This window comes from Propithecus coquereli, unplaced genomic scaffold (genome assembly GCF_000956105.1).
Source record: "Propithecus coquereli isolate 6110/MARCELLA unplaced genomic scaffold, Pcoq_1.0 Scaffold473, whole genome shotgun sequence".
NCBI lineage: Eukaryota > Metazoa > Chordata > Mammalia > Primates > Indriidae > Propithecus > Propithecus coquereli.
The window spans coordinates 1,297,536-1,320,782 of NW_012150541.1; the positions used below are offsets into that span (position 1 = coordinate 1,297,536).

The window sequence follows — 23,247 nt, forward strand, 5'->3', positions numbered from 1 at the left end:
GCATTTATCTACTTTTTTATTTCTATTTTCTGAGCAAATAATAATCACTGGTGACTACTCCTTAAAACAAAAAAAAAAAAGACAAATTTATTTAAGCAAAATAAAAAATAAAACAAAGTATGAGAAAGAGAATGCAAACTGCTCATCCATCATACATTTCTCCCTAACTCCTTTACTGAAAGAACTCTGACTTTGTTGAAAACATCAATAAGCCCAACTAAAAATTATTTTCTAGCCTCCCTTGCAGCTTGGTGGCCATGTGATGTAGTGCTGGCCAATGAGACAAAAGCATTTGACACTTTGTAGGGATGGGGAAAAATTCTTTCAAAGGGGAGTGGCTGGCATGCCTATTTTCCCTTTGCCTTCCCTTCCCTTCTGCCTGGAAAGCAGATGTGATGCCACGAAGAGTAGGAGCCACCTTGGGACCACAAAATTAAAGGACAGACCCTAAGGATGGTGGAACAGAGAGATAAAAGGAGCCAAGGACATGAGGACACCAATTCCTCATGCAAGTGCACGAGCTAGGAATTCTTCCTCTAGACTTCACATGATGTAGGGGGAAAATAGTGAACCTCATCTGGTTAAGTCACATAAATTGGGTTTTTTTGTTACAGACAGCCAATCATATTCCTAATCACTATAATATTGATCAAACTAAATAAATTTTATGGACCATGGCTCTAAGATCTTATGCCATTTGTATTTTGAAATTGAAAGAGATTAAAGAGAGAGGCAGAGAAATAAATTGCTACTAGTCCACCTGGGTGACCTCAATCTTTTCTAAAGCAGCATTACTATGTAAAAGATTATGGCATTTACTACTACAGCAGAAATACACTGATTATCTATGCACACTTCTTTTAATTACAGATCTCTGAATGAAAGTCAGCACAGTACTTGGAAAGAAGGTGTGCATCATCAAACCCCTGACTCAATGCCATATTAATCACCAAATTACACAAGATTAAAATTTTCAAATAAAACATGATAGAACCTGTATCACCTGACAATTGCTTTCTTTCATGCTCACCCTTTCACTTTAGTGTAGATATCAGAATAGGGTAATCAGAGTTTTAAAATTGGCATGGAAAATACAAAAGCAATATAGAGGGTGCCAGGAAATTCATTTTCATAGAATTAACTTGATTGAAATAAAATCAAACAAAATACAAGAAAACATAACCTGGCTTACCATGTTGTCTTTCACTCCTAACAATGAGAAAATCACTGATGACTCAGACCCTTAAGGGAAAGCTTCAGTCCACACCAAGTGTCATGCCTACCCATGATAAGCAAAATAAAAGAAAGTGCCTTTGACATCTTAGTCAAGGATAAAACCATGATGTCCTCATGTATTGGGTCTTTGTATGTAAAAATGGCAGTGCAGAGACTATGGTTTTAATCGTGGGAACCCGGAGCAAACACAAGCACACTCAACACTCTGACCAGTAACACAGGAGCTGCAATCACTGACCACTGGTGGTTGCACTTTGTGACTTTCACGGGTCTACACACAGCCAAACTTGTCACTGTGGCTTTACTTCTATCATGGTAGACATAAGATTGGATTCGGAGTTCTTCCCCTTTCTCCTGGGCCTATCTGGACATGTCTGCTTCAGACAAATGAAAATAAAGTGAAGAGGAAACAGGAAGGTACTGATTTGGGTACACACTGTTTCAATTCCCAGTTTTCGCTGCCATGCTACAAGAGTGCTATGCTTTTCAAAGGCAGCATGTACTCTCTAATTCGGAGGGACACTGGTTCATGAACTCCATCACTGTGAATTCCATCCCCCTATAGGAACAATGTCAACCTAGCATAACCAACATCCGTCACCATCAGTCACAGTGAGTCACTTGCAAGTGGCCATCTCCCAAAAGAAACAAGCAGAGTGAGCCAAAGTCCACACCCAACACTCGGCGCACTTGCTTTTCACACCCTTTCTGACCTACGGTGAGATGTCGCGGGCCAGGGGAAAGCCCCTATGTTAGCACAGCGCTTTATATATACATATCAGTACTCTCTATAAAATAGTGATGTCACTAATATCCTAATTTACTTTAAAGTTCAGAAACAATCCATAAGTTCATCCACATGGCATGTGAGAAATGTCACTGAGCTAAAGCACCTGAGTGTCCTTGCACTTGGAAATGTCATATGTGGGACCATCTCTCCGGAAATAAAACATCATCCTGGCTGAAGAAGAGAGGGAAGAAAACCCAGAGTCTTTCCAAGTGAGGAGATTTAACTTGATTTTGGCTTTTCATTGTTATTTCTTTGTTTTATTTTTGTCTGTTCTATGGGGGCTTTGTGCTATAGAAAGGTATGCTGGAAATGGCTTCAGCGCCCTAGGCGGACACCCAGACCCCCACATGAGGTGTTGGAAATGCTTTCGATAGACAAAGCTTACTCGCACACGCACACTGCTGATGCAGAACAGGGCTCCCGGGGCAGTGCTTGCATCCAACTGCACAGGGAGTGGTTAAGGAGAGAGGAGGCGACCCCCCAAGGGCTGCTCTCTGTGGCTGGAAGGCATGGAAAGGAAGGAGGAAGGGAAGGAGGAACAGGGAGAAGGGACAAGGAAAAGGGAAGAAGTAAAGGACTTGCTGACAGTCCTCTTAAGAGCCAGCAGAGGTGATACCCACTGATTGAACAGTATCCGCGAGCGCACGATGAACTTGAAGATGTATTCCAAAGCCTTCATGGCTTTATACAGCTGGTCGTTTATTCCCGGCTTCTCAGCGTTGTCCACGTAGTTCCTTAATACTTTTGTCAGCTTCCTGTCCACCATGGAAACACACATAAAGAAGTTATTGTAACACCTTAATTCTTTACTGATAAAGAAATACACAAATAGGTTATTTTTATTTTGGTTTCCACTTATCAGTATATGTACATTCGTAAAATGCTTTTTAATGCGATAAAGTGATAAAATATCGCTCATAAGAACAAGGTGTGAGCGTTTAATGAGGACTTTCACAGTTAGATGTTCTTCTAAGCATGCTAAATGCACTGTCTAATTCAAGCTTGACAGCAACACTGTAAGACAGTATTATCTTTACTTTCCAGACAAGGAAGCCAAGGCTGAGACAGGTGAACTGGCTTCCCCAACGTTAAACAGCAAAACCAAAAGGAGTTTTATTAGAGTCCCACAGAGACATAAAAACTGTTTTGAAAAAGGCATTACAACAAAAATGTTCTCTCACTAGATTACGGTGATGGTTCCTCAATATTGTAAATGTATTAAATGCCATTGAATTGCACATTTTAAAATGGTTAGGAAAATTTTGTTATGTATATTTTACTATAATTTTTAAAAGGCATGACACAGTATTTGTTATAGAAAATCACCTCAGCCACCTCTATTCATTTTAATTGATTTTCTAAAACTAGAGCTCTTACAATGAAAATAAAACTTCTAGAAATAATTTTTCAAATAGAAAACATTCTTAAATTTTTAATATTTTCCAAAAATCCTTATATAAAATAAAAACAATATATAAGAATAATATCAGTGGATACACAAAAAGATTTTTAAATATTTTGTACATTTCCTAGTAATAGGATTCCCCAAAAACAATTAGTGTTAAAAACATAATGAGACTACACTTTTCGTCTATATATTTATAAACTGTGATCTAAAACCAACTCCCTAACATGAAAGCATTTAAAATGTTTTCCATGATAAAGAATTTTACAGAATTTATAATATAATATATAAGAAATGAATTATTTTTCATTTTTCTGTCCCACTACAGAAATATAAACTATGTATTGGAAACTTGATTTTAATGATTTTAATTCGTAGCTTCACAAATTATTTTAAGTGCTTAGTTCATAGTTTTTTTGGTTTTTTGTTTGGTTTTATTTTTTGTTTTTGTTAAATTCTTTGCTAAAAATGAAAAGAAAAACATTATACTTTTTAAACTTTTTCTACTTTGATTTCTTTTAAATAACCACAAAGTTCAGTTGGTAATAGATTTACTCAAAGCTTCAGGGTATGTGAGGAGGTTAATTTAAAGAAATAAACAATAAATATAGAGACATATAAATAAAAATAATCAACTTCATTAATAAATACATGGAAATTAAAATAACACAAAATAAAATTTTTGCCTAGTACCGACAAGATGTGAGGAATCAGGAATCAAAAGGCTGCTGTTTGGCCAACCAGGCCGGATAGTCTTTAGAGGGTAAATCGACAATATGCATTACAATATCTATTGGTAATATCTATTACAATTAAAAATACTCCAATCCTATGACACCAGTAATTCTACTTCTGGTAATTTGTCCTAGTAATTTGTAATAGAAACAATTACAAATAAATTGAATGATGTTCACTGAAGCGTGGTCTGCACTAGAAAAATAGATAAACAATGCAAATACTCATCATTTAAGGACTGGTTAAATTATGATACATCCCTACAATGGAATACTACACAGCTGTTCAATGCTAAAGGTGGAGGCTTAAAGGGGAGACTTTATCGTCACAAACATGGAAAAAAGGCCAGTTATGCTGCTGTGCTATTAAAAAAAAACAGCAGTTATAAAACAGTAAGTCTCTTGTGGATCTGTTTTATATTTAATATTATATTCCTTTGATCTTTTGGTTTATCTTTATGCCAATACCATATTATCTTGGTTATTGCAGTTTAACAGGAAGTCTTAAAATCTGGTTCTCCTGAAAATTCATTTGGGTATTTTGTATTTCTATATAAATTTTCAAATCAGTTCATCAATTTTTTTCCACAAAAGCATGCTAGGATTTTGGTTGGGATTATGTTGAAAGTATAGATTCATTTGAGACAAATAAACATTCAGCAATATTTCATTTTTCAATCCATGAACATGGTATATATCTCTAATTATTTAATTCTTTCTAAATTTCTCTCAGTAGTGATTTGCAATTTTCAGTGAAAAAGTCTTCACCCATCTATCATTAAATTTATTCCTCAGTATTTGATGATTTTGGATAATATACTAAATTGCACTGTACTTTAAATTTCATCTCTCAGTTATCTGTATACTTATGGTTGGATAGTCTTCATTTTGTTTTGGAATATATAGGTTTCCGACAAACAACAACTATATATTTGCAGGGTTTAATGGGATGTTTTGATACATGCTTACATTGTGGAGTGATTAAATCAGGCTTTGTATATTAATTTTTGTAAGGTTACCTACTGGTTCTAGTACTTGTTTTTTGTTTGGTTGGTTTGGGCTTATTTAAAATGGATTCTTTAGGGTTTTCTATGTACATAATCACATTGTGTGAAAATACAGTTTTATTTCTTTCTTCCCAATTGCTATATCCTTAATTACTTTTTCATGCATTACTACACTATTTCCAGTATAATAATAAACAGATACAGTGAGAACAGACATCCTTGCCTTGTTCCTGAACTTGGGGGAAAAGCTTTCCACAATGCAGCATTAAGTATGAGGTTGGCTGTATCTTTTCTTAGATGTTCTCTATCAGACTGAGGTATCTATTCCTAGTTTTCCAAGAGGTTTTATCAGAAATGGATGTTGAATTTTGTCAAATGCATTTTCTACATTAGTGAGATTTAGAGCTAAAAGCATAAAGCAACTGAAATAGTGATGCCCAACAGAACTTTCTGTAATGATGGGAACCTTCTAGATACGACCTGCCCATCATGGCAGCCACTCACCATATGTGGCAACTGGGCACTTGAAATGTACCTAGTACATTAAATTTTTAATTTGATTTTATTTAAATAGCCACATGGGACTAGTGCTGGGACATTAGACAACACAGGCATTGTTGTGACCTATGGTTAGACAAAGACTTTTTAACCCCAAAGGAAAATCTATGACTACTTTTAAAAATGCTAAGTTAGGCTTCAACAAAATTAAAGTTTCTGCTCATCAAAAGATACCATTAGGAAAAGGGATAAGCACAAGCAGGGAGAAAATGCTCAAAATTTATGTTTGACAAATATATATATATATACACACACACATACATATATACACAAATCAATAATAAAAAGACAATGAAATTGAATACACATTTCAGAAATGGTAAATAAGGAAATAAATAGGTGCTCAATATCATTAGTGATCAGATAACTGCAAGTTAAAATCACGAAGAGATATAATTTTGCCCCCATTGTAACAGCTAAAATTTAAAAAGACAGTATTGAATGTTGACAAGGATTTTAAGCAAATGAACATTCGCAGATCGCTGGTGGGTAAGCAAAATGGTGCAAATCATTCTGGAGAAGCACTTGGTAATTTCTTATAAAGCAAGACACACACATGCCCTCTAGCCTGCCAATTTTACTCTTAAGAGCTTATCGCAGGGAAATGAAAACTCTGCCCACAAAAGACTTGGACAATAATATTCATAGCAGCTTTATTCAGAATAGCCAAAAACTAAAAGCACTTCAAAACCCATCAGCAGGAGAATGGCCAAACAAGTCATGGTGCATTCACACACTGGGATACTATTCAGCAATAAAAAAAGAAGAAAATCAAATACTGACGCTCAAAGCAACATGGTTGCATCTGAAAAGCATGATGTTAAAGGAAAGAAGCCAGACACAACAGAGCACGTGACACCACCGATATAAAGTGCAAGAACAGGCAAAGCAAACTGAGGACAATACAAATCAGAAAGTGGCTGCTTCTTTGGGGGTGGGACTGACTCAAAAGGAACAGAGGGACCATTCCAGGGAATAGCAATGTTTTATTAACACATCCTGGGCAGTGGTCACAAGGGTGTATACAATTGTCCAAACTCATGCTTCAACATGAGCATTTTACTGGATGTAAATGATAACAATGAAAAAACATGTTACTATAAGCGTAGAAAATAAAGCCAGAGACAGTAGTGGTCTCCGATATGTATCATTACATACAGGGAACTTTGATTTTCTGCAACATCATATTTTGGTAATGTGAGATGTTTTTAATTTTTTTTTTTTTTTTTACATTGAGCGTGTATTTTTTTTTCTTTTACAGTTCATTGAGATCAGATGTATAATTTGTGAATATTTTCTCCCATTGTATAGGTTGTCTATTTACTCTGTTGATTATTTCCTTTGCTGTGCATAACTTTTTTAATTTAATTAAGTCCCATTTATTTATTTTTGTTATTGATGTATTTCCCTTTGGGATCTTAGTCATAAAAAAAACCCTCTATGCACACAAACTAGAAAATGTAGAGGAAATGGGTAAATTCCTAGAAACGCACAAACTCCTAACCCTAAATCAGAAAGAAATAGAAACCTTGAACACACCAATACTGAGCAGTGAGACTGAAGCAGTAATAAAAAAATCTCGCAACAAAATAAAGCCCCGGCCCAGACGGATTCAAAGACAAATTCTACCAGATGTACAGAGACAAACTAGTACCTGTCCTACAGAAATTATTTCATAGTATCGAGAAAGAGGGAATCCTCCCTTACTCATTCTATGAAGCCAGTATCACCTTGATACCAAAGCCAGGAAAGGACACAACAAAAAAAGAAAACTACAGATCAATATCCCTGATGAACATAGATGCAAAAATCCTAAGTAAAATACTAGCAAACCAAATTCAATAGCACATCAAAAAGATAATTCACCATGATCAAGTGGGCTTCATCCCAGGGATACGAGGATGGTTCAACAAACGCAAATCAATATGCATGATTCACCGCACAAACAAAAGCAAAAACAAAGACCATATGATTATCTCAACAGATGCAGAAAAAGCATTCAATAAAATTCAGCACCATTTCATGATTTAAAAAAAAAAAACTCTCAACAAGCTAGGCATACAAGGAACCTGCCTCAAAATAATAAAGGTCATATATGACAAACACATAGCCAACACATACTGAATAGGGAAATGTTGAACACATTCGCCCTAAGAACTGAAACAAGACAAGGATGCCCACTGTCACCACTTCTATTCAACATAGTACTAGAAGTCTCAGCCAGGGCAATCAGGCAAGAGAAAGAAAAAAAAAGAGTATCCAAATCTGGAAAGAGGTGGTCAAACTATCCCTGTTTGTTGATGATATAATTTTCCTTGTATCTAGAAAACCCTAAAGACTTCACCAAAAGACTCTTAGAACTGACAAACAAATTCGGCCAAGTCTCAGGTTACAAAATCAATGCACACAAATCAGAAGCACTTCTATATACTAATAACAGTCAAGCTGAGAGTCAAATCAAGGACTCAGTATCATTTCACAATAGCTACAAAGAAAACTAAATACCTACGAATATACTTAACCAAAGAGGTGAAAGATTTCTACAAGGAGAATACGAAACACTGATGAAAGAAATCATAGATGACACAAATGGAAAAACATCCCTTGTTTATGAATTGGTAGAATCAACATTGTTAAAATGTCCACACTATGCAAAGTGATTTACAGATTCAGTGCAATCCCTATCAAAATACCAATATCATATTTCGCAGATCTAGAAAAAATAATTCTAAGCATCATTTGGAACCAGAAAAGACCCTGAATAGCCAAAGTAAACTTAAGCAAAAAGAACAAAGCTGGAGGCATCACATTATCTGACTTCAAACTATACTACAAGGCTATAGTAACCAACACACCACAGCATTGGTACCAAAGTAGAGACCTAGGCCAATGGAACCGAACAGAGTACCCAGACATAAAACCATTTACCTACAACCAACTGATCTTCGACAAAGCAGACAACAACATACACTGTGGAAAGGAAGCCCTATTAGATAAATGGTTCTGGGAAAACAGAATGGCCACATGCAGAAGAATAAAACAGGATCCCTATGTCTTGCCATATATAAAAATTAACTCGAGATACATAAGAGACTTAAATGTAAGGCATGAAATCATAAAAATCCTAGAAGAAAACGTAGGAACATGTGTTATTTTTAAATGATGGAAACAGTAGTGGGAATAAACACTTTTTCATTCTGCCCAACTTCTACACTTTCTACCACTGCTGTCCCATAAAAGAATCATCCTTGTTCATAAAGATGACCTTCCTCGAGCAATAATGTATAAATAATAAAAGAACTAAATTCACTTCAATCTTGTTCCATTTTTCAGTGTACCAAGCTGCACAACTTTCCAAAAACCGGCAGCACACATGCAACCAGAGCGACAACCACCATGAGAACATCTGCTAACCAAACTTCTCCAGTCACCAGCTTTGTATGTTCTCAACAAGAATGCACTGTGGCTCTTTAAAAGCCACATAAAATACATTTATATTCATAAAAGTAGTCTGCTAGGATACTGACAGCATATCCAGTTGTAAGCCAGTATGGGCCAGACTGTTTGTCGAGAATATATAAAAAGACATTCAGAAGAGCAACATTAATTGCAATTATGGATGACCTAAGAGTAACTATCTTACTGATAAATCACAGTAAGAACTTGTTTAGGTGACTGAGTAGATGTGAAGTCATTTCTAACACCGACCAGGTGCCAGAGGTCTAGTATGAAAACCTGAGGCTCTCAGAGCGGCCTTCCTGCTAGCTGCTCTGAAGAAGCCAGGTCTGCAGGCTGCCCCCGTTAGAGTCTGCATCCATCGTGTGGAAGGCGCCACTTCCACATGCTCCCTGTGGTGGTTCTCAACACACGGGAGAGCATCCAAAGTCCTGGCAGAAAGCCTGCTTCCCTGAGTTTCACTTATTTCCCAGACTTACCAGACCACACATCTTTTCTTAATACACCCACTAATATCCCAGAAAATAAACATCCCATAGAACACATTTTGGGACGTCTTCCAACCAATTCATCAAAGAAAAGAATAAAAATAATAAAGATTTGCAAAGAGAATGACCCAGACCAGAACATAAATCTGCCAGACCATCTTAAAACTGCACCAAGGTCAAACCCCTCACTCCAGCTAGAGAGGGCCAGACAAAATAGAGCCTCAACGTTGTCAATAAGGAGCCCATAGCAGCTCCGTGAGAGGGAGCTCAGGGGACAGAGAGGAGCCTGTTCATGCTGGTTCTATGGAAGAACAGTCCCCAAAGTTACTGCTCCCCTCCCCTCACGTTTGGACCCGTGCTGGTCAGTCTAATGGGGCTCCAGGATCCGGGAACTACTGACACAGGGCAGCTGCAGACAGGAGTCAGGATGGGGAAAAGCAACGCTTATTGCCAAAATCTTTCATTCTTCTCTTGGAGTTCTTTGGGAAGAAAGGCTAAATATCTCAACCTTTATCAAAGGAAAGAAACTACCTGAATAAGAGTCTAACATAAGCTCATGCCTGCCAAGGCCACCTATAGGGGAGGAGGAGGGGGACCCTCTGGGAAAATACTTAGTACCATAATTTCTCCTGGCCCAGAGAATACCATAAGCTCATCATCAGTGCAGAGGCTGCCTTCCATGATGTGGTTAGAACTGTGTGAATCACAGTTGACTTCTTCAGTATTTCAAGGTGTAAACACCCAGATTCAAATTGCTAAAGAACCACCTGAGGTTGCTAGTGGATCAAAACATGATAAAAATACTTATTTTCCAAGATGAAAATTTCAGCCAATTTCAGGGACTGAATGAGGACACTGCTTCTTATTTCAGTTCCATCACAGCATAAAGATTAAATGGTACTTGTTGTTTCTCTCATTGAGTAATTTGCCCAAAACGCCTCCGTTTTTGTTTTTCCACCGATGAGCGTGAGTGCACCACTCTTTCCCCGACATCCAGTGAAGGGATGTGGAATGCAGCATGGTAAGCTGATCCATTGTTCCCATCTTCTGAAATTAAAGTGTGAAGTCTCGTCTGAGTAGAGCTGTTCGGCCATGTTTCAATCAAGCAGAATTTTGAACACGAGCACACAGGGAGATCACGCCACGTTCGTGGCAGTCTGCAGGCCACATCCACAATCCCCACACAGTTATGTTTTGGCTGCTAGATTGAGAAGGTGCTACTTGATCACCCTCCCGTGGTCTGTAAGGAACTGTACAACATGCCAACACACTGGGCAACTTTACCAGGTGAACAAAATGTTTCAACAAATGTTTATTAGCAAGCAAGCACAAAGGGCTCATCATGACTTGTTCCGCATGCTTGAGGACATCGCAGCTCTTGCCTACCTAGGAGCTCCACCCACCGCCTTGCAGTAAACATGTACTCAAGGCAGACACGAAAACATCCAGACACAGGACTGGGTTATGCTGACAGCTGGCTTCAGGCACCCAGAATCCTCTGACCCTGTATTCACGGCTGCATGCAGACAAAGAGGACAGGTTTTTACCAAAGTCTGTTTAAGACACAGATAAGGGTTTTGACTCAATTTACTGACACTAAGGAGAATTCTTTCCAATGATTCTAAGTGGTAGGCTGTTAAAGAAACTGATACGTAAATCTTAATTTTTCACTGCAACTTGCACAATAAAAAGTTTCATAAATGCCAATAAATCCCACCAGGAGAGACCAAGTAACTCATCATAATAAATCTAATAAAATAATGAAACTCAACAATTACTTTGTGCTTCCTAAGTGTCAGGGATAATTCTAAGCATGCTACATGTTCATAACTTATTAAAATTCTCATTCAAACCTACAATCATGCTCTTTTTACAGAAGAGAAGGCTGAAGCTTAGAGAGGTTAAGCAACTTACCCAAGATCACAGACCTTATAAGGGACAGAGCTGTCTATTAAGCCCAGGCACTCTGGTTCTGCCCTTAAACACTAGGCCAGCTGCCCATCTGGCCCAGGCATCACGCATGCCCTCTGGTGTCTTATTAGACCCCTGGAGTACAGCAGTAGGGAAGGTGAGCGCAGAGGAGTAGCAATAAGAATCCAAGACAGCTACAGCTAAAGCCGTGGAACTAAAGGGAAGGCGCTCTTTAAAGAACAAGGAGATGCAATGAAAAGTACAAAACTGAATTTTATTCGCACTAAACAACCAATCATCTCACAACGGGAACACATTCATTTACGCATCCATCAAGGGCTCGTTGGGAAGTTGCAGCGTGGCTGGCACTCTGCATCCATATATCAGTTTCATTGAACAGAAACTGAAAATTCCAAAGATAAATGGAAGTTGTGGAGAGCAAGAATTTATTCCAGAATATTATAATAATTTATCACATATCTCTTTCAATAAGACTTTCAGGTCTACTAACAGGGGAAACAATAATAAAAATTATCCCAGTAAATTCAGAGTTTTGAGGAAGGAAATATATAGTCAAAGACAAAAGTACATGAAAAAGACTCTAAATAGCAAATAAGACTTTCAGGTCTACTAACAGGGGAAACAATAATAAAAATTATCCCAGTAAATTCAGAGTTTTGAGGAAGGAAATATATAGTTAAAGACAAAAGTACATGAAAAAGACTCTAAATAGCAAATACACACACACAAAAAAAGAAGTATTGTTTTTAAAATGAAAAAGGAACTTACGTGTAGGCTAATGTCGCACTAAAGTGCTTCTTAATGTAGGTTTCCAAAACAGGATTAAAATGCTGAAATTTTCTATCAGCAATTAGTCCAATGATAAATACCTGTCAAATTAACCAATGACATTTTCATTAGCAACATAATGTAAACTATTTTGGAATCTCTTTTGCACCACTCTAGGAGGAAATGAACCATAACATTTTCAGACACAACTTGGTGGTCAGTTTACTTCTCCTTATCCTAGAAAGGACATTTGCCTAACTGTAGTTTTACGTGTAAAAAAAAATAACTTTCTACCTGTCCGATTCATCTCCTTTGACTGGATTTACAACTGAAGAGCTTTTACGGCACTATGATGGATCCCCTCCCACGATTTCAAAGGCTACAGCAGGAAAGAACACCTTCACATCTGAGCAGAGGAAAAGGAAAGGCCTCTTACCAGAGCATCAAAAACGAGCGTATCAAAAGTCTCACTCTCCGAGTTCTCCATCATGATGTTGAAGAGGGCATCCAAGGTATCTTGGAGGAACTGCACAGATACACACAGAAGGGTGGTTGACGACGGAAACTCACCCAGCTTCTCCCCGTGCCAAAATAACCACCATCTCTGCAATGTTCCAAATAGCCACCTTTCCCCAATGCCACCTATAAAGCTATTAATTTCTGGGATTTTTTTCAGCCATTAGATGCACAAAACAAAAATTTTGGATGAGTGATTTCAGACCAAAGAAATGCCACCCTGAGTCAAGCAAGGGAGGATCAGAGCAGGGAGACACCCTCCTGCCTCTGCCCAGAGGACCTCCCAGCCTCTTCCTGGCTCACGAGGCTGGTGACAAACAAAAGAGCTGAACACAACTCCAGGAAGACCGCCTCTGCTCACTCTGCACACAGAGTGTAGGCCTCAGCTCGCCACACAGGGACAGGATCCAGCTGAGCATAATAAATGACCTTCTTCCACCCAAGACAGCCAACAATGGAAGAAGAGTGTGATTTTGAAACTGGGGTACATGGCAGTACCCCAATTTCGAGACCAGAAAGTGCTTATTTTATTCAACAGAAATCTACAAATTACATCTATCACCTACTAAAATTTACCAAATATTACCACATGGAATGATAAAGAATCATAAATTTAATTAAGAAAAGAGAACATTAAGAGACTTCAAAGGTATGCCACACTCAAAGTCACTGTGAAACCCTACTCGCCCTTCCCTGAAGGAAATGTGAGATGGGTTGAAAAAGACTGTATGGGAAGCAATGCTCCATTAGCAGAGAAGTTCAAGAATAGGCAGAATGCCACACAACAGGAGACTGGCCACAAAAATGATAAAGCACAGATGTATCATTACTCATGAGGGGTATGCACATTGAAACCACGAGGAGATAGCATGTCACACCCACTATGATGGCTAAGATTAAAAAGAGGAACAACCATAAGTGTTGGTGAGATTGTAGAGAAACTGGAGCCCTTGTACGTTGCTGGTAGAAATGTAAAATGGTTCTTGAACAAGGCAAGCAGGGAAAAAAAATAGTGCAATGGCTCTGAAAAGCAGTTTGACAATTCCACAAAAGGTAAAACATAGATCCACCATGTGACTCAACAATTTCATTCCTAGCTATATATCCAAAAGAAAGGAAAACATGTTCACACAAAAAATTGTACACAAAGGATCATAGCAGCATTATTTATAATTGCCAAAAAAAAGTAGAAACAACACAAATGTCTGTCAACTGATGACTGGAAAAACAAGCAATAGTATATCCATACAATGGAATACTATTCAGCCTCAAAAAGGAACGAAGCACGGACCCACACCACAACACGGATGACCCTAGAAAACATTATACAAAGTGAAAGAATCCTGACACAGAAGAGCACACATCGTATGACTCAAGTTATATAAAACATCTAAGATAGGTAAATCCATGGAGACAGACAGTAGACTGGTGGTTGCAGGGAGAGTGGGGAGTTACTGCTAATAGATATGGGGTTTCTTTTTGTGAGAGAGATAAAATGTTCTGAAATTAGACAGTGGTGATGGTTGCGCAACTCTGTAAATAAACTAGAGACTACTGAATTACACAGAGTGAAAGGGTAAATTTTATGGTATGTGAATCATATCACGATGAAACTGTTATTTAAAGAAAATAAAAAGGAACAGGTAAGGTGGTTGCATGGCAAGGACATCAAAAGGAAGGCTGAATCAGATGTTTGGTTCAGATTCTTCCTGGACCGTTCAGCCTACGTTCGACACTCAAAGGGCCTTCCAGACCCCACAGAGGATCTCAAACTGCTCCATCCCTGAGACTGAGAAACCAAACCACAGGAACCTACTCCCAACCGAGTACGGTAGAACCCTGCAACAGCAGCAAATGCCTCACAGATCTCTTTCAGGAGAGAGGACGTCCTCCCAATCCTAGCAAGAGATCCCAGACCCATTATGGCATAAAATCCTCACTGCACTTTGCTGTGCCACCTACCACCTAATTTATACCAGAAAATATCACAGACAAATGGCGGGGAATAAGCTAGGTGCAGTGGTGCACACCTGCAGTCCCGGTAACTTGGGAAGCTGAAGTAGGAGGATCACTTGAGCTCAGGAGTTCAAGTCCAGCCTGGACAACATAATGAGACCCCATCTCTAAAAACAAACAGACAAAGGGCAGGGAATAAAATCACCCTGACTCCAAGAGCCAAGCCAGTTTGGACATTAAGGGCTTAATCAATTCCATAATTATTCAGGTCTATACCACCTCATTACTTCTGTATCATTTTCCATCATTTTCAGATTGGAAATTCTTTGCAAAGGTCAAAACCTGATATCATCTGCTAACAGCCTGATGCTTCTGCCAACAGGCTCCCCAGGTGTCAAGCCCTGCCTTGTTGTGGTTCACGCAGAGTCCCTGAAACAGGCCTACCAGTCCCAACCAGACGAATGGCACAGTCAGTAGCACAGGAACAGAACCACAGAGAGCTGCAGCCTCACGTGTGGGGCTGCAGAGCGCAGGGGTGCAGGGAAGGGCAGCCTGGAGGTCCTTCACATGCAGCCAGGAAAGGGCTTTGCTTGGCACCCACCCTCTCGTTAAGACTATCCGCTGTAGGACCAAAATCACCATGTTCATTTTCCACCTTCACAGGAAACCGTATCTTTTGCTAAATACACAGATACCTTCCTCAATTTATCAAGCAATGCTGTCTCCCCATTACCAGTTACAAATATACAGAAGGGAACCTTGAATAAATATAATAAAACCCATTACCAGTGTCCCTAAACAGAGCAAAAGGAGCCCCAGGCAGCTGGGAATTCCTCAAGTCCGTGTGGCCTTGGACAAGTCAATTCCACTCTGCAGGCACACGTCGTGTGTGGGACTCACTGGCGAAGGGAAAGCACAAAGTCACGTGAACTGGACAGGCCACCCAGGCCTGGGTGGCACCAGCGTGCACAGGAGGGAGGGAAGGATGTAAGAAAACATTTCCAGGGATGAGAAATACAGTGTGATACTGTATTAGACACGGGGAATGGAAGGGAACAACAGGACAAGATGATTCCAGATTTTTCCTGGCAATTGTGCTACCAGGTCAACAGAAATACAACCAATTCCTGACGTGATACAGGAACTTAAAAATGATAGAAGACAAAATTTCATTAACTGCGTGTCTCCTAAAGTGCATTCACTTATTCCTAGTTTCCATCTGAATTAGGCAATTGATACAACTCGGGGAAATTTAAAATGCAATTAACATCGTCCGAGCCACTGGGAGAAAACAGGACTGAAAAGATGATTAAAATTTAAAGATTAGCGAGGACATGTCTGAGTGGTTATGCAACGAACTCGGGAAAGTGGCGCAACCAGATTAATTTATACTGAAGTTAAGCACATGGCTAGTTAATTAAGGCCATTTTAAGTAATTAATTTCTACAGAGATAAGGGAGTCCCCTCCAGCCATCACCTCTGCCAGAGGGTGAGGAACTGACCCGGCGGTAGAGACCACACCTACAAGATGCCACGTGCTAGTGACCAATCTATCGTCCCCTGGCTGAAACAGAACACACTGCAATGAAAATGCATCTCCTCACGTACCAGGGAAAGTCATTTGAGCAAATGATGTGGTGTGTGAGAGCAAGGAAGAGCCAGAATGCTGGAGAAAACATCAGAACCACAAACAATTATGGAATCAAGAATCTCAACATTTGAGCACGCAGAGGGATGTCAGGTCACCCTAATCTGACTGTCCTACCCCATAGATAAGGCACCGAAGCCAGCGGGGCTTGAATAAATAATAGCACCCGACAGCACTCCGGAGTCTGCCATGTGTGAGGTTGAGCCATGAGTCCAAAGTCACACGGGAAGAAAACGGCCAAGACGAGTCTCTCAGTGCTGTGATCTTTCTGCCACACCACACACCTCCCCAGGTCACTTAACAGGGGAGTCGTGAGCCAGAGCCGATAATACAGATGCCGGTCATCACGATGATCATAACAGTAAAAAGAACTAACACCCACTGGACATCTCCCACGTGTCAGCACAGGCTACCATAGCTCATCTAACTCACACAACAACCCCATAAGAAGGCATTGCTGTTATTAGTAGGGGAAGTGAGGCTTAAAGAGGTTATTTAACTGTTGTCAGTCCTGCAGCAAGGACCCGTCATAAGAAAAATCAGAACCCAACACTAGGCTGATTCCAAAGCCCATCCACGTAAACCCAGACAGTCCTTTCAAACCAGAGTCCAAGAAGTCCCCTGCCTCCTTAGAAGCATATGTCACTATTTGTTAAAGGGATTATAACCGGAACCCTGCACTACCTTTGGAGTCAGCACCTGCATGTGTTCATAGACATAAGACAAAAGAAAAAAAAAAAGAAAAAAGAAAACAACCCCAGGGACAGAGGTTACCTTCACCACCTCCCCACCGTCCACCTTCATCAGCTGCCTCAAGTTCTGCTGCAGCAGGTTGGTGTTGGAACGCCACTTTAACAGCCCCAGAAGGTCCACTGGAAACAGAAAACAGATGTCAGCTCTTCACAGCAAAAACTTTACGTCTCATTTGTGCATCACATGGGGTTCTCTATAAAACTTTTTGAACAGAGAAATCAACCCTGTTTTAAAGGTTCACTCACTAAATATTCCATTACTTTACAGCAACATACTTAACACCTAGTGCGGTTGAATGCATTATTTCCAACTACATTTGCCATGAAATGATTTCCATGTAGAAGCTTTAAAAATGCATTCAGGAACCTAAAAACCAGCCAATCTACACGAAGGTAGTTTCAAAGCATCACACGGCTTGGAGGAAGGCTGCCCACCTAGAGAGTGCTGCCGTGGCATTTTCTACCAAGTGGTTTTGTTGGTGATCAAAAACAAGCCTTTATTTGTAGATAAAATAATATTAATATAAAATAACTGGCACAAATGCAAGTACTGAACCTGCCCAGGTAACAGTCCGGGCAGCTACAAAGACTCAGGGCAACTGAGACCACGTCTTTGCTCAGCTTCCTGCCCTTTCCCAGGCCTGGGCTCCAATAGCTCTTTGTTTTCTTACAGTTCTATTTTTATTTGTTGCATTTTTAATAGAAAAATCAGAGACTGAATATACTGGTTTTTAAAGAATCCATGTGTAAGACAATGTCCAGAAATAATTTTGTTTAAGGTATCAAGATGTTATTTAAGGTAAGAAGACAGAATCCAAAACTTCTCTAGGAAAGTACATGTGGCTACATAATTTTCACTTGAAGTTATATTAATATCCCATTACTTGAAAAAATACAATTACAAAGTATATCTAATTTACTGTTTATGCTCATCTGGAACCAACTTCAGCTACAGAAATTGTCTCCATAAAAAAAGAAAAAAAAACCCTACTTAATACTGAAAGAAAAATGTAATTTTGGCCATAGGGAGACTTTCACTGAAAACAGACGTTTGTTATAATTTCGGGATCAAATCTCACAAAAGGCATACGTGTAATAAGCACCAAAATGTATATTTGCATTTATTTTACCTTACCCTCAAGTACAGCTGACAAAGGGAGGCGTTAAAAATGGGAAAACAAAAAGAGCGCAGCCCCCAAAGGGACTGATGAGTATGTAAAGTGCAGGCTTGAATACTAGCTGAGGCCCTCGGCAAATACATGACCTTGGCCAAGTGACTTCGCCACAGTTTCTCATCTGAACAATGGGTACAATGACGCCTAATGTACAGTGGGTACCACGGCTGACGTCACGTGGAGAAAGCACTTAGCGTGATGCCCGACACAAAGTACTGAAGGCAGCAGTTGTTCCAAGAGTTGACCGGACCTTGAAACATGTCCCTCATTCGTTGCGGAAGTTAACATGTTTAAATTTCTCATTGACAGTGAAGTAAGGGGAAAGGCTACAGCCTGCCAGACGCACACTCGGTCCCAGGGTTAAGGGACATTCCAATCTCACAAGAGTTTCACTGTCTCCCTAATGAAGACTAATTAACAATCTGGGTCCCATGCGTTCAAAGTGGTGCACTCTGTATTGTCCATGTGAGGGCTCATTAGCAGTTAGAAGAACACGTTGGAGGAGGGGAGCGAGTTTGGGGACAATAGCTTGCCCGGCCCCCCAAGGCTGCCCACGTCAGATGACGCTCTCCCCTTGGGCCCCTGTTCCAGCACTCCTCACAGTCTGGCCCGTAATGACTCTGTTCCATGACTCCTTTCTCCCCAATTATATACTAACAGAGGAGAGGAATCCCAGCATCTACTTCGGCCCACGTCCCCACAGCATCCCGCACAATGCTGAGGACGGAGATGTTTAATATAAACTCCAATGAATAATTCAGCCGCTGCTCTAAGTAATGGAATTTCGCAGTAACAAATCATGGTTTCAGAAAAATGACTCCTCAAACGAGAATCTGGGAGTCGACGGACGTGCAGATGCCATTTGGTGCAGCTCCATCTCGCCCACACCTGACAGGCCACCATCCCCAAAAGAGGAATCGCTGCTGGTGGGAAATGGAAGCCAAAAGATGTCCCCTTCCCTCCTGATGCGCAGCATCACATCGGAATCTCCCTGTTGCCCAGCAACAGCTGCTGCTGACTCCAGGGTGCCGGCTCCCTCAGTTCCAGGAGGGAGCGGCTCTGCAGCTGGCGAGATTAGAGGAGCCTGAGGTGACGGCAGGGAGGGACGCCAACCCTGGGAGAAATCCTGGTTCTCAGTCCTCTCCTCCAGGGAAGTGTGGGCTGAGAAGTATTCCACGGATGGGCCTCATAGCCCCTCTGCTGTTCAGAACATTGTTTTGAAGGAGAAAAAATGTTCAAGTTCCAAATAACAATTTCCAAACACGCTTTTGGAACGCGACCCCTGGACGAGACGGCAGCTTCCTACACGGTGAAAATGGCAGCTCTCATTCTTCTGGAACCTACTGAAATGCTAAAATGCCTCATATGTGGGGTGGTGACCCACGCAGAGATGTCACCTTTGCCCTGGGTTAAATGAGGGCCTGGATGTTGTCATCTGTCAGGCAAGTGAAACAACATCAGGGCCACATCCAGAGAGTAGCGTCTGTCCTGCAGAGGCGTCCTTTCCATAACCCAGTCCTGAGCCAGGGCCTGCACTGCCAGCCGCATGTTCCCTGGGCACTACACTTGCAAGTTTCCCGTGCATCACACTCTACCCCGTACCCTGCATGCTTGCACAGACCCAACCCCCCAGGTAAGGCCTTTCATTTCCTCCCGGAAATCCCTGCACAGTCACAAGCTAGGATGCTTCATGCAAAACATGATGATGAAGGTTGCATTAGACAAACGTATCCCAATGACCTAAAGCATTTGAGTGGCTCATTGGCCCCATACTAGCAGTTTACTCACGAGACCAGCAGTGGGAAAATGTAGCTGGTATAGCTCAGAACGACAACAAAGTGGAAAGCTCAGACAAAGAAGTTTTAAAACCATCTGAAAGTTCTAAAAAGCATCTGACACATGCCCAAATACTCAGGACACCTAGTGCGTCTTTCACTGCAATATCCTGGCTTCCACGTGATGGGTTTACTTTTGTCCTATATTTAACCTGTTAAATCCCAAACAATGACTGTCCCTCAGGCAAATCTAAGACTACTGCCATGATTTGCAGACAACCCCCAGAGACACGATGCATGATAGCAAGAGGCATTAATAATCAAAATCCATATCGGACAATTCAGAGGAAAAAATTGGATTTTCAAGTTCAGTTTCCCGATAGCAAGAAGTCACTCTGCACAGCTGTGATACGGCCACATTCGGGGGATGTAATTTTTAAATGTAAGATTTGTGCAAAGGAACCTCTGCCTCTTCCAGACGGAAGGACAACAACAATGTCGGTGTGCTCTGAATAACAAGTGCCCCTGGCCGGACAGCGAAGCCTCGGGGGAGGCTGCAAGCAGTGGTGCCAGAGCTCGGAGCAGCTCGGCCGCCGCCCCAGCATGGGGACACCGGCTCCACTGACGGGGGATCTGCAGCATCGGGGCTGAGCTTTGGCGTATGTGAACCAGCACAGGGCACCTTACCTCACACCATGAGAGGGACTAAGAAATCTACCCGAACCAACTTTTAAAATAAAATAATCATCTCAGCAAGTTGCTGGGAATGGGAAAGACACAGAGGGAGGTTACCTTTGAGGCAGGAATGATCCTTACGTCTACAGACAAGGAGAATAAGACTCAGGGAGGCGCAGAGGCCCCTTGTCCAAGGGCATTCCCAGGGTTAACAGAGGCCTGAGGTCAATCCCAGCTCCTTGGTCTGACTCCAAACTTCCTGCATTTTCCCTTATGCCATGCTACCTTCCTGTGGCCAAAAAGCATTTTAAGGAGTAAATCCATTGCTTTATCTCCCTTTAAGGTTAATCCTGAGACCAAAATAGAGCATGAATTTTATTCAATTACGGCAGATGTCATCTCCTCTTTCCTAGTCATCGACACCCGTGCAGGTCATCATCAAGGGTTGCGGCAAATGACCGACAGGCAGGGTTCACGTACCCACACAAGACGCCGCGGCTCAGCAAGGCACTCGGGAAAGATGGGGCTGAGGACGGGGACTCCCAGGGCAGACGGGCTTCCGTGCCCAAACTCACCGTTCTGGGTCAGCTTGGTGGAGCACACCAGGGTGGAGATCTGGAAGGAGTCTTTGCTGATGGTGCAGCTCCCGAGGCTCTGCATGCCCTTGCCCGTGGCCGAGTGGCCCTTCTCTTCCAACTCTGCCTTCGTGGAGGGCAGACTCAAGTACGTCCCGGCGTCTTCCAGCTTCTTCACTTCGGCCTGTGGGTGTAGTTGCACAACACATCAAACACAATTCACAAACGGTGACATACAGTGTCTTCCATCCCTCTTTATCCTCAATCCCCATAACCATCAGAATGGTTGCTTTTTGCACTGTGCTAAACAATGTATTTTAATAATTTCCCCTATTCCTGTGGATGAATTCATGTTCACAGCATTTGCATATGGCACCTAATGCTTTATAATACATCATCTTCATTCATCAGGAACAGAAAAAGCGTTGGTCATCAGAAATGTTCATTTACATAATTCAATATAGCTGGAGAGCAGTTTTCCCACAATGATGGGAAATGCAACTTCAGGTCAGGAAGCCCAGCAAGGGCTGGGATGGGTAACCTCAGCAATGTGGCACCAACGAGACCGTGTACCTTATAGACGATGAGGTCGTGCTCTCCATCTCTCAGAGTGGTCCCGTCATATCTCATCAGCTTAACAAATGCCAGTGCGAATATTTTCTCAGATTTATCCTTAGCTGAAAAACAAAAAACGAAACAAACAAAAAAAAATCAATAATCACCTTCAACAATGGTCACGACAAAATAACATGATAAGCCTACAAAGGCTACCTTTATGAAAACAATTACTAGATCGTATGGACAGAAGTTAAAGTCTACCTAAATATATGAAAAAATGGACCACGTTCACCAGTAGGAAGGCTCCTATCATAAACAGATCGGCTGTTCTCAAATGAATCCATAAATTCAAAGCAATTCTGATCAAAATCTCATGGAAGAGATTTGTTATGGAACTTGAAAACTGTTTCCAGGGCCAAGAAGGCAGATGGTTTTGAAGATGGGTGTGCAGGGAAGCCCGCAGCGCTAGAAACCAAAAGTAACTGTCAAGCAGCAATCACGAGGACACTGTGGTTTTAATATAGGGACATAGACCACCAAGAACAAGCAGGGCTAGAATCACGAGGCCAGGGCACATGGCAGAGGCTGGGAGGGGGTGGACCACTCCACTAAGAAAACTGCTTGTCAACACAGAAAAATAAAACAGAGTCCTGCCTGGCAATACCTACTCACATAAATTACAAATGGACTAAAGACCCGAATGTGCAATTTTGTTCCCTTTGGCAAGAAAGCTCCTTCCTCAGATTCCTGCATCTGGGACTTGCTTCCCACTCCATTCGAATTCCTACCGAAACGTCCCCTCCTCCACAGGCTCCCCATCTTGTCTAAAACAGCAAATCAGCAGCCCAGTCACACTGTTCCCCCTCCCCTGATTTATTTTCTTGCACAATCCTTATCGCTACCAGACCACGTAGGTGGTGAGAGAGGGACACAGATAGGGGGGAGAGAATTTGTTGTTCATTGTTGGTTTCGTCCACTGGGCCCTGGAATGTGAGGGACCTTTTGCATTTTTTTACTTCTATTTCGCAGTGCGTGAAATAGTGGCCGGCTTACAATAGGTACTCAGTAAATATCTGTGCTACGTAGGGAGATGGCCAAGAGACAAGTAAGTTCTTTCAGACAATAAAGAAAACAAAACTTGGTGTTCTGTTACAGGGTGATGGTGAGAACAGGGACAATCCGATCAATTGGTCAGAACAGTCCCTCTGCAGAGGGGGACGGCACACGAGCAAGAAGGAAACAC

General features: G+C 41.1%; 1 protein-coding gene across 1 annotated transcript in view; it reads right to left on the reverse strand.

Moving 5' to 3' along the window:
- The window catches only part of DOCK1 (dedicator of cytokinesis 1), a 484,728-nt gene that overhangs the window by 360,367 nt on the left and 101,114 nt on the right, over positions 1-23,247 (reverse strand). Inside the window, exons 17-22 of the mRNA XM_012655364.1 lie at positions 22,020-22,123; positions 21,447-21,630; positions 17,269-17,366; positions 12,811-12,900; positions 12,375-12,475; positions 2,647-2,781 (exon numbers count right to left, since the gene is read on the reverse strand). Of these exons, the coding sequence (XP_012510818.1) occupies positions 2,647-2,781; positions 12,375-12,475; positions 12,811-12,900; positions 17,269-17,366; positions 21,447-21,630; positions 22,020-22,123 (712 nt within the window). The remainder of the gene's footprint in view (positions 1-2,646; positions 2,782-12,374; positions 12,476-12,810; positions 12,901-17,268; positions 17,367-21,446; positions 21,631-22,019; positions 22,124-23,247) is intronic.